We start from the raw sequence: 12449 nt of genomic DNA, 5'->3' as shown, positions 1-12449 counted from the left end.
GTTGTTTTGTGGATATTTTCTACAACAACTAAAAATTCACATGACTCAAATGAGCACGCCAAAGCATTGAGCTTGCATTATGACCAGTTTTCTAGCTGATAAAACAAACAAGATTCTTTTCTTTTTCCACATAATATGATATCAGCAACAACATAAATTTGATATCTTTAAGACCAAAAAAGAGCATAGCTTTCTGAATCTGTTATTTGTGATATAGAAGCTAAGATTTTTGTTCAAACCAGGAACATGATAATTCAACGTTGTCTAGAGTATCTGCTTGAATTTCTGTGTCATCACATTCAATTAAATTATTAGAATGATAAATTAATTAGTAATTAAATGTGGGTTAAGAAAAATTGGTGCTTAGTTTTGATGAAATGTTTATTAAAGTAGAAGGGACTAAACTTGTAACCTACACATGAATGAATGTCTTATTTTGGTGAGAGCATGTAGTTATGCTTTCGGTTATTTTAGGGTAACAAAAAGAAAATGGTTAGGCTGACAATAATGATGANTTCGGTTATTTTAGGGTAACAAAAAGAAAATGGTTAGGCTGACAATAATGATGAAGATGAGGAAGTTTGAGTTTGGTTTGTTGTCCATTAAAATTTACCAAAGCGCACCAAACTATGGAACTGAATTGGTTTTAAAAGAGTGAGGCACTGAATTGCTTGGCACCAAGAAAAGATATGGGCAACAAGGGAGGATCAGAAGCTTGGGCTTTCATCAAACAAGTGGTAGCAGGACGATGGTTTAGTGTATTCGCGGGACTGATAATGATGATCGGCAACGGCACCACTTACGTGTTTCCAACGTATTCCAAAGTCATAAAAACTCAATTTGATTACAGCCAAACCCAAATTAACACATTGGGATTCGCCAAAGATCTCGGGTCGAACATCGGAATTATCGCGGGGCTTCTGGCGGAGGTGACTCCAACGTGGGTTCTCTTTATAATTGGGGCATTTCAAAACTTCACCGGCTTCTTCTTGATTTGGCTCTCCATAACTGCCCGGATCGCCAAGCCAAAATTCTGGCAAATGTTCATTCTGGTTTGCTTCAGTACTAATTCTTCAAATTGGGCCAACACTGCCATTATGGTGACGAGCGTGAGAAACTTCCCCGACCGACGAGGGATCATTTTGGGTCTTCTTAAAGGGTATGTGGGTATTGGAGGTGCCATCATAAGCCAACTTTATTTAGCCATTTACGGCCACAATGATCCATCCAATCTGGTTTTTCTTTTCGCATGGCTCCCCTCTCTCCTAATCCTCATCCTTTTCCCCTCAATTCGACCCATCCGTATCCGTAAGCATCCCGATGAACTCAAAGTGTTTTACCAATTACTTTACGTCTCAATTCTTCTGGCCATTTTCATCTTGTTTTTAACCATTGCACAAAAACAAGTGGTTTTCTCTCAAGCTGGGTACGTAGGTGGCGCATCCTTTGTGGTTTGCTTACTATGCGTACCCATTTTAATCGCATGTAGAGAAGAGTTGTTGCTCTACAAACTCAACAAGCAAACCGCTGGTCCTTCTATCCCAGTCTCCATGCTTCACCAAAACCCTCCTACCCTCGCTACCTCTGCCAGTTCGGAAGTCCCCGAGGTTTCGCCCTCGTGTTGCCAAAACATATGGAACAAGCCTGAAAGAGGGGAGGATTTCACCATCTTGCAAGCCGTGTTCAGCAAAGATATGGCTCTTATTTGGTTAGCTACATTTTCTGGATGTGGGTCCTCTCTAGCCGCTATAGATAATCTAGGTCAAGTTGGGGAATCACTTGGCTACCCACAACGAGCCATAGGCATCCTTGTTTCGTGGGTTTCCATATTCAATTTCTTCGGCCGAGTTTTCTCTGGCTTCATCTCAGAAACCCTCATGACCAAATACATGTTGCCTCGTCCTCTAACCTTTGCTTTTGCCTTTCTCATCACTTGCATTGGCCAGCTTTTCATCGCCTACCCTTTCGCAGGCTCCGTCTACTTAGCTGCCATAATTATTGGGTTTGGATTTGGAGCTCAAAATCCAATGCTATTTGCCGTAATATCTGAGATGTTTGGTCTTAAACGTTACTCGACGCTGTTCAATTGTGGGCTATTGGCAGCCCCATTTGGGTCTTACATACTGAACGTGGATGTTGTTGGGAAGTTGTACGATATGGAAGCTTTACGTGAACATAAGCAGATTGCGGGGAAGGGGTTAACTTGCACCGGAGCTCATTGCTTTGGTGGGTCTTTCACAATATTGGCTGCAACCACATTGTTTGGAGCTGTGGTTATGTTTGTGTTGGCTTACCGGACTCGAGAATTCTACAAAAGGGATGTGTATAAGAACTTTAACGAGGAGATATGGATTCCCCAAACCGAAATGGAGTTCTATCGCTTAGATAACAAGAAGAACATTGAGGATTAAATTCAAACCATTAATCTTTCAAACCTCCCATGCTCACTCAATTTGAGGACACCCTAAGGGTCCTTTGAAAAAGATATTTGAGACGGAATATTCAAATGTTTGTATCTCTAAATTTTTTAATTTTTCATTTTAATATGATTATCCATTTCATTATTAAATGTTGACCAAATATTTGAATTTTTTTATATTATTCCAAAATATATATAAATATCTAAAACTTTTTAGAGAAACTTAGAGAACTCATGCTCTAACAAGACCGATTAATCTTCTTAAATTAGTGATGATCTTTTAAGATAAAACTTTATTAGAAGACCTTCTGATGGATAGAACCTGAAGTATTGGAAAAAATGATTGTTCAATACATCATACAATGATTCTTCATTATCTAGCAGACACATTTTAAAAACCTTGAGGCAAAGCTCGAAAAGAAAAGCAAAATGAAGAGAATACTAGCTAGCAGTGGGTNCCTTGAGGCAAAGCTCGAAAAGAAAAGCAAAATGAAGAGAATACTAGCTAGCAGTGGGTTTGGGCTGTTACATCTAAAGGGACAATTCTTTTAATAAAATCGAAGGAAAATAACTTTCGAAAAGCCAAGTTTTTCATAGTTATTTGAGCTAAGTTTTTCATAGTTAATTAAATGGTATGAACTTAATTTTTATAGATTCTTTGTGAAAAACTACTTTGATGGAGGACAAAGTTAAAATGAGTTAACTGAACTTTAATGAGATGCTGAAGAATAGAACTTGATATGTGCTAGTATCATACGTTAAAATAGACATGGGTCTTCCAATAGAGTTCCTACTTTTTCGCCTACAAGCTCGAAGAGAAGTCATACGAGTACTTCGTAGTTGGTAGACACAAGGGTCGTTCCCTCTTAAAACTTGACACGACAATATGAATCTGTTCACCAACCAAATCTTTTGTAGATAAAAATTCGGTATTGATCAAGTTTATTCCACGATGACCCTGACAAATCATTCAATATTGAAACTAAAACGAGGTAGCACCTCATAATTATAAGATACACAGGATCACGACATAGACATAAATAAAGTGACTAACTAATTTATCTTAAGGATCCTGTACTCAACCCTAAGGATCAGATGTGCTCTAAGGAACTTTGTGGTCAAATGTCACCTCTATTGAATGGATATGGCAACGTAGAGGGTGAATAAGGTTCTAAAAAAAAGTATTTAAATATGCTTAATTTTCCGAATTATTTAGATCAATTAAAAATCACAATTAATAATTAACACATCAAGTAATAATAGTTCTATTCAAAACCATAAATAATTATGAAAGATTTAGAATAAGGAATAAATCACAATATTAATTTCACACTTCAATAGTGTTAGAAGAGAATATAATACTGTAGCTTTACCGTGGTTCAATCAAACTCGACTTACTCCACTCAATAAGTACCTATTGAGAATTTTGAAAATAATCTTTCTGGACTCTTTCCACACATCAGAGTAAAACTGCTACAAATCTTTCTTGACTCGTTCCACACATTAGAGTAAAACTGCTACAAACTCTTTTTACGAGTTTAAAAGCAAACTCAATTCTTTCTACGACTCAAGATCAAACCGTTATAGATGTTGAAATTTTGAAGAATACAACACAGCTGAGTTGAAGAGTAGATTTACAATTTGAATACTCAAAACAATATCTTCAAAACAACCCTCTCTTAAGAATAAGATTAAAAAATAAAAAGTGAAAGTTTGGAGAGATCAAGGAACTTTAGAAAAGTATAGAATTCAATAAACATAAAAATTATGCATAAATTAGGGAGATTAGGATGAGTTTAAAAAGGAAGATGGAGTAGCAAAAAATCATGGTATAAATGGTATATTTCATGAAATTATATTGGTTTGAAATTATATGGTTGTGAACATATCTAAAAAGATATATGGTGTAGGAGGGAAGTGACGCTTGAGCAAAAGTTGAAAAGATCAAGAGCTATCAAAGAACCAAATAGGGATGTCCCTTCATTACATTATTTGTAGCTTATGATTCAAATCTTTGTATCAAGCATCAGAACATGAACCAAATAGGGATGTCCCTTCATGTCCTTTAAAAGAGATATTTTCTAAGAGGGAAGATTCAAATCTTTGTATCCCTAATTTTTTTAAAATTTCATTTTAATATGATTATTCATGTCATTATTAACATAAGACTTTATTATAAGACTTTTTTTTGTCGACAGAACTAAAAAAAAAAAAAAAAAAAAAAAAAAAAAAAAAAAAAAAAAAAAAAAAAAAAAAAAAAAAAAAAAAAAAAAAANAGAAAAAAAAAAAAAAAAAAAAAAAAAAAAAAAAAAAAAAAAAAAAAAAAAAAAAAAAAAAAAAAAAAAAAAAAAAAAAAAAAGGCCTTTCTGCTAATTGTAATGACCATATTTTCTTTTGAAATAGAGCTGCTACTACATGCATCACATGACTGTTAACTCACGACAACATATTAAGACATTTAACATACATAATGTCATGACCCGATTTTCGAGGCTTCAAAAAACAAAATCGTGACTAAAAAGATGAAATAAAAAACAAATGAAATTAAAAAGAAGATAAAATAGGAGATGAAAATTTGATAAAATTTAAAACAAGAAAAAGGAGTGGATGACACCAAAATTAAATACAAAATAAAAATAAAATAAAATACAATAATGAAGAAAAATACAAAAGACTCTAAAAAACGACAAGGGACTCACGCTCCAGAATGACACCCCTCTGTGACAGTGCAACTCTCGAAAACCTCCCCGTATCGACAGGTACTTGAAAAAAAAGGGGAGAAAGGGGTGAGTACAAAAATATACTCAGTAAGCAACCTACTTGTAGTCTCTTTTCGCATCCTTATCTACGTATCCACGGTCTTTCTCAGGTTTCTTAGGAGAGTGATCTAAGCTACAACTCTCTTTTCTGTATCTTAGGAGGCTTGCCCATCATATGCAGTGAAATGGTCAGTGTCCTGAGGTGAGGCGACCTCATAAGTAAATCTGAGGGGATCGTATGGCTGGATCTGAATACGTCTCTCTCTCTGAACATCATCTGAAGAGGTTAGCTGACAACCCTCTCACGAGACCATACATCCACTAAACTCAGGGTGCGACCCCCTGTGTGCCGGTCAGCTACTAAGTCATCCTACGTGGCTCCACGTCTCCCGCTCAGGGATGGGTTTCTACGGCTCAGGAGTCCTATTCAGAAGACCCCTTAGCTATCACCACTAAGTCTGGGCACCTGTCACACTTCCCTATCTGGATCTGCCAAGCTCAACAATCTTCGTACCGGAGCTCTATCTCGACGGTACGGTATCGGAGTAGAGAGGGAAGTGGAGATTCTGATGATACTACCCACACTGCTCAACTCTAGCGGGCTACCTACACTTACCGTGGTGTTCTACTATCCTTTCTAGGGTGGAACTTGGTGACTTAGACTTGGATTCATGCATCTCTAGGATTCTCGTGCCTACTCTCACAAACATATCGGGTTTGAAATTCTAGGCTCTGGATCTGCCAGTAATCATTTTGCGGGTCTATATGCACGGTGTTCTAGAGGTCTCCCAATCTAGGATCTCGTCTAGCATACTTAGTCACAAGCACCCAAATCTATGCTCATAATTCCTTCCTATTGAACAAGAAAGATAACACAAGCAATCATCATGCTTCCAGAGCACAAAGTTCACAAATTCTCATCTTCCTTTAACCATGAATTAAACACATACATATATAGCGGAAGTTTAAAGCATAAGTGCAACACTCAGACGATTCTCATAATGCTTCACATATTACATCCAAACTCGTAATAATCACATTACTAAAATTCAGTCATGGAAAGCTGCCACCTAAGGTAAATTCACTAGCATGCATGCATTCCAAGCAATCCCTACGAGTATTGCTTCCTAAAAATCCGGTGACTTACATGATTGACGCATGCCCTTCATTTAGCGTTTCTACACAAATAATATTTCTAAAAATACTANAGTATTGCTTCCTAAAAATCCGGTGACTTACATGATTGACGCATGCCCTTCATTTAGCGTTTCTACACAAATAGCATTTCTAAAAATACTAATTTTCTCCAATAAGGTCTTAATTCACATAAAAACATGGTTAGGATTAGAATCGGGATAAAAATCGGACAAATAGAAATCGAACGGGCCTAAAAGGAGCTTACACGCACCTTCCGCGCGCCCTGAGTGCCTAGGAGGATTCCAATTGCAGGTCTCACACGCGAGTCACGGACTGGGTTTCGGATGGCAGTTAAGGTTGGACAGCGGGTCGACTGCTTCACTGGGTTGTGGATCGTTACTCGAGTTAGTGGGTTGGGTCAGACCGTCACAGAAAGGACAAAGCTGCATTGCTCCACGTGGCATACGAATCGTGGCTCCACCCAAAACTTGACTCGTGTCCCTCTTTGGTCTCGACACGTTTCTCCTATTGCGCTCCCTCCCCCCCTCCCTCTCTAATCAAATTTTTGGTTAGATTTTTTCCCATTTTCTCTTTTTTCATATCTTTTGATCCAGAATCCAAATCTGATATAGTTTCGTTGGTAAAGTTATAGACCGTGATTTAAACTGGGTCTGGATATTTTTTTTCTTAAACTTTACTTCAACATAGACCAAAATAAGAGAGTTAAAAATAGGTCGTTCGCCTCCTTATAGTTCTTGGAAAGAGACCTCGAAATATCGATATCAGTCACATTTCCCGGGCAAGTTTCTTCACTGATCTTGTAGAGCAATCCTCCTAAATGAACATATTCACGAGTGGCAAATGGTGGTCTTGGATCTTAAGAATACCAATAACTCACCTCACGGACCTTCTCGGTTTGTTGACGGAAGAAATGGGACTCCGACCTCTTGAACCTCACTAGAACTCCAAGATAGAGGTCCATGAAACTACATCAAGGTTGAGGGCGAATTCCGGCGGTGGTCCGGTGAGTACTCTGGCCACTCTTTCTTTCTTCTCTTCTACTTCTCTCAACTTTCCAACTTTTCTTTCTTTTGTCGGTAGTGTGTTAAGACCAATCAAGACCCATAATGGGCCGAAGGATAAAATGACCCATAATGGGCCGAAGGACAAAATGACCCATAAGTTGTTATATTAGGAATTATTGGGATATGATAGCTTATGAGCATGATTATTTTAAATAGCTAGAGTGCATAATTAGAATGCTAAACTCAGCATATTGATTTGCATGTTAGAAGAATAGGTGTCAAAAGACTACATTCTTCTATGATGAGAACTAAATGTTTTAAGCTATATAAGAAGATTTTTTCTATGCAAGAAACTTTGATTTTAGTTAAGACAAAATGACCCATAATGGGCCGAAGGACAAAATGACCCATAAGTTGTTATATTAGGAATTATTGGGATATGATAGCTTATGAGCATGATTATTTTAAATAGCTAGAGTGCATAATTAGAATGCTAAACTCAGCATATTGATTTGCATGTTAGAAGAATACGTGTCAAAAGACTACATTCTTCCATGATGAGAACTAAATGTTTTAAGCTATATAAGAAGATTTTTTCTATGCAAGAAACTTTGATTTTAGTTAAAACACTAATAATAGGATTTCAAAATTTAAATCCTTGCACAAACTTGAATAAGAAAATTATGATAAGATTAGAGCACTAAAACTAGAGTTATGTCACAATTATCATGTTAGGACATTTTCAGTGAATCAAAGGCCAATGGATCGTGAGTTATGCTTAAAGAACTGAACTTCAGTGCACCTAGATTATAATTAACCCCATGAATTAGTCCAAAAAGTCCTTAATACAAGTACCTAGTTTACAATTATAGCATGTAGGAGAACTTGGAAAGCTTATCTTGCCTATTAGCAGTGGTGAATGATATCACTAGAGCCAAGACCACTTCATATTCCCTCTAGGAAATTATTAATACTAAGGGACACAAATAGACCTAAAAATACCATGTTTAGTGGTAGCTTCATGATGAGTACTATTGAGTTTGACTCAGTTTGGTCATAGAGGTAGTGCATTGAGGTTGTTTAGTGTTAATGCTTTTATCATGTATGGAAATGGTTAAGAGTCTCTAAATAGGATTTTTTTCCATAAACCCATCTCAAGCAAGAGAATGGGCAACACAGGTAGACTCAGTAGTTTGTCTCCACACGAGGTCTTTCCTCCATTTTAGTGTGACGTTATGGTTTGTGGAAGGTTACCAACTATCCTTTTCATAAATGATGTTCAAGATTGATGATGCCATACCATCCTTCATGTTATTATGTTTGATGAGGTTGCTCCTCTTCAATTTAGGATACCCATAATTTACTTCCTAAGAAATGTAAGCTAGTTAAGTAAGTTGTTCACTCTAAAGCTCAATTAGGCCCTTCAGGAGATCCTACGACACCAGGTTACGTGAACTTCCTCTAAACCACATTTTGGTTTATGGCATGCATGGAAACTACCTTAGGTACTTCAGGAACTCCCAAAAGTTGTACAACTTAGGTCTGAACTTCCTAGATTTTAGACGAAAGCCAATGATAGCTAACTAAGTCATGGATGCAATTAAGAACTTATAAGTAGATTACTTATTGAGTTTATTTATACCCACAAGATATTACCTTTTTCGTTTTTTAGGTGATAGTTGATTTATTAGTCTAGGTGGAAAATTTGTGGGAGTTATGTGGCCATGAAGGAGGCTTTTCCTAGGGCGTCAGTCTTTTTGGTACTTGATTTGTATTTTGTTTAATTAAATCTCAAATGGTACATTCGATATCTATTTGTCAGTCCTCTTGCAATTTTTGATTTGAAGTTTCAGAAAACGAGTCACGGTAGAACATAGATGTAAGTCATGATTTAGATATTTTATGTTTTGAATGTATACTTTGTTTTTGATATGTTTGTTAATGATTTCCACAACCTACTTTTTGTAAATTTTTGTTGAATTATATAAAAATCTATTTGATTAACTATTATTTTTAAATTATAGAAATTATCGAGTCGATTTTCATTCTAAGTCAAGAGTGACCGTCTCGATTTTGTATATGGCATATATATGGCATATCAAATGTAAAGTATGTCAATGGTAAGAAATAAAAAGATAGTTGATATTAAATATATCAACCACTAATGTTCCAAAATCATTAAATTTCAAACTCCCTTCTCCCATGTCCACAATTTGTTTTACTAGTCATGCCACTTTCTTGATAATAAATTTATAAATGGTCTTAAAGAAATCCTTATAAAAGAATGAAACACCAACCACACAAAATCAAAAGGCTAAAACTAAAGTAGAATGTCCTAAAGTAGGTATGCTTTTGTTGAGTAGTTTCTCTTATTTACTTTGATCATGAGTTTTCATTTTGTGTTCATTGTTCTTATCATCGGAAGAATATAATTCCACGTTCGAATGCTTAACCTCCATGTCATCTCTGTATTTCTTATATACATCTCCTTTGTAGAAGTCTCGAGTTCTATAAGCTAGCACCAATGAAGCCATCGCTCCAAACAAGGTCACTGCAGCCAAAATCATGAACGATTCACTAAAGCAATGAGTTCCAGTGCAAGTTAGGCCCTTCCCGTTCTTCACATTTCCAATTTTAGTGGCTTCTGCATCGTAAAACCTCCCTATTACTTCCACATTCATTATATAAGATCCAAGTGGGACAGCCAGTTGCCCACAGTTGAGCAGTGTCGAGTAATGTTTGAGGCCGAAGAGATCAGAGATTATGGCGAATATCAATGGAGTTTGGGCTCCAAGGCCAAACCCAATGATCAACGAAGCTACATAGACTGAATTTATATAAGGGAATGCGATGGAGAGCAAGCCGATGCAGGTGAAAACTTGGGTAAGACCGAACAGGAAAGGGCGGGGTAATTTGTATTTGGTCATAAGGGTTTCAGAGATGAAACCGGAGAAGACTCGACCAAAGAAATTGAATATGGAAATCCATGAAACCAAAATACTTATGGAATGATTTGGATATTTAAGTGACTCGGCGATCTGCCCAAGATTGTCAATGGCTGCAACGGACGACCCACATGCAGAAACCGTTGCTATGAAAATAAGAGCCATATCTTTGCTTAGAAGAGCTTGCAAGATGCTGAAATCTTCTCCTCTTTGCGGCTCCTTACATACATTTGAGACACTCGGCAAAGAATTTTTTGAAATTTCCTTAAGTTGTTCACGGGGAATCGAAACAACAACAGAAGGATTCATGGTTTGTTTACCGAGTTTGAAGAGAAAAAGTTCTTCTTTAATAGCTATCAGAAGGGGCAGACAGATTAAGACGACGATGACCGCGACGCCACCGGCATAACCAGCCTGAGAGAAAGCAATGTTTCTCTGGGTTATGGTGAGAAACAAGAGGAACACCGCAATCGCTATGGACACGTAAAGCAAGTGGTAGAACACTTTGAGCTCCTGTGGATGCTTTCGAGCTTTGATTGTCCGAATTGGAAGAAAACACAAGAAACATACAATGGAGGGTAGCCATGAAAGAAGGAGGAGAAGATCGATAGAATTTTGGTTGCCGTGGATTGCTAAATTAATCTGAGTTAGGATGGCACCACCGAGGCCAACGAAACCCTTGAGAAGGCCCAAAATGATACCGCGTTGATCAGGAAAATTTCCAACGCTAGTGACCATAACGGCGGTGTTGGGGAAGTTCTGTGAATTAGAAGTAATATAGATGTAAACAAACATTAGCCATAAATGGGGTTTTGGGACGTAGCTAGAAACGGAGAGCCAAATCATAAAGTAGCTGAAGAAATTGGAGGATATCCCCACAAGGAAAAGCATCCACGGAGGAGCCACCTCGGCGAAAAGCCCGGCAAAAACTCCGAGGTTGGAGCCGAGATCTTTAGCAAATCCCAAGGTATTAAGTTGAGTTTGATTGTAGTCAAATTTTGTTTTTAAGAGTTTGGAGTATGTTCCGAACAAGTAAGGTGAACCGCAACCGATCATGATCGGAAAAGAGGTGAACACTGAAAACCATCGTCCTTCGACAACTTGTTTCACAAATAGCCAACTTTGTGTTTCATGGTTGTCGCCCATGGTCACTAACTGGACTATTGGGCGCTAAAAATTTATTATTACTTAGGAATAAGAGGTGTCAAAATTGGCTGAAAATGAGAACGAGAATGAGGAATGAGGAATGAGGAATGAAGAATGAAGAATGAAGAATGAAAGTTGGGAATGAGATTTTGAGTCCCCAATTTGGTGCCCTATAAAGGAAATTCAGTTCCAAACATCTTACCTAACGCAACATAGATAGAGTTTAATGATGGAAAATGGTTTCGCAAGCAGAAACAAACACTAACTTCCTCTCCTGCGCCATATATCTTTTTAGATATGTTCACAACAACATAATTTCATGAAATATACCATTTATACGATGATTTTTGCTACTCCATCTTCCTTTTTATACTCATCCTAATTTATGCAAAAGTTTTTCCTTTCTTAAATTCTATACTTTTCTAAAGTTTCTGTGTTTGACTCTACAAACTTTCGCTTTTTATTTTTTTAATCTTCTTTAGAGAGAGTTATATTATATTTTGAGTATATTGTTTTGAGTATTCAAATTGTAAATCTACTCTTGACCTCAGCNAGTATATTGTTTTGAGTATTCAAATGGTAAATCTACTCTTGACCTCAGCTGTTTAAAATTTCAACAACTATAACGGTTTGATCTTGAGTCATATAAAGTATTGAGTTTGCTTTTAAACTCGTAAAAAGAGTTTGTAGCAAAAGTACTTTGTGAGTGGAGTAAGTGAGTTTGATCGAACCAGNTTTAAGTACTTGGTGAGTGGAGTAAGTGAGTTTGATCGAACCAGTGTAAGGAATACAATATTAAATTTTCTTACTTTTCCCTATTGAACTGTGAAATTAATATCGTGATTTATTCCATATTCTAAGCCTTTCATAATTATTTATTGTTTTGAATAGAGTTATAATGGATCTAAAAAGCTTGATAATTATGAAAATTAAGCATATTTAAATACTTTTTTTTATTTAAAACCCTATTCACCCTTTAGAGTTGCCATATTAATCCAATAGATGTGACATTTGACCA

The 12449-nt window shown here is 36.6% G+C and overlaps 2 protein-coding genes across 2 annotated transcripts; one reads left to right on the top strand and one right to left on the bottom strand.

The window, feature by feature from the left end:
* The first annotated feature begins 689 nt into the window (after window positions 1–689).
* Window positions 690–2411, top strand: LOC111785082 (protein NUCLEAR FUSION DEFECTIVE 4-like). The gene has a single exon (XM_023665558.1). It carries the CDS (start codon window positions 690–692, stop codon window positions 2409–2411), a length of 1722 nt encoding a protein of 573 aa, XP_023521326.1.
* A 7298-nt stretch (window positions 2412–9709) lies between these two features.
* LOC111785084 lies at window positions 9710–11431 on the bottom strand. Its single transcript, XM_023665560.1, has one exon. It carries the CDS (start codon window positions 11429–11431, stop codon window positions 9710–9712), a length of 1722 nt encoding a protein of 573 aa, XP_023521328.1.
* Window positions 11432–12449: the final 1018 nt, after the last annotated feature.

This window comes from Cucurbita pepo, unplaced genomic scaffold (genome assembly GCF_002806865.2).
Source record: "Cucurbita pepo subsp. pepo cultivar mu-cu-16 unplaced genomic scaffold, ASM280686v2 Cp4.1_scaffold000361, whole genome shotgun sequence".
Classification (NCBI taxonomy): domain Eukaryota; kingdom Viridiplantae; phylum Streptophyta; class Magnoliopsida; order Cucurbitales; family Cucurbitaceae; genus Cucurbita; species Cucurbita pepo.
The sequence above is the reverse complement of the archived record's forward strand: the minus strand, read 5'-3'. Positions and strand labels throughout refer to the sequence as shown.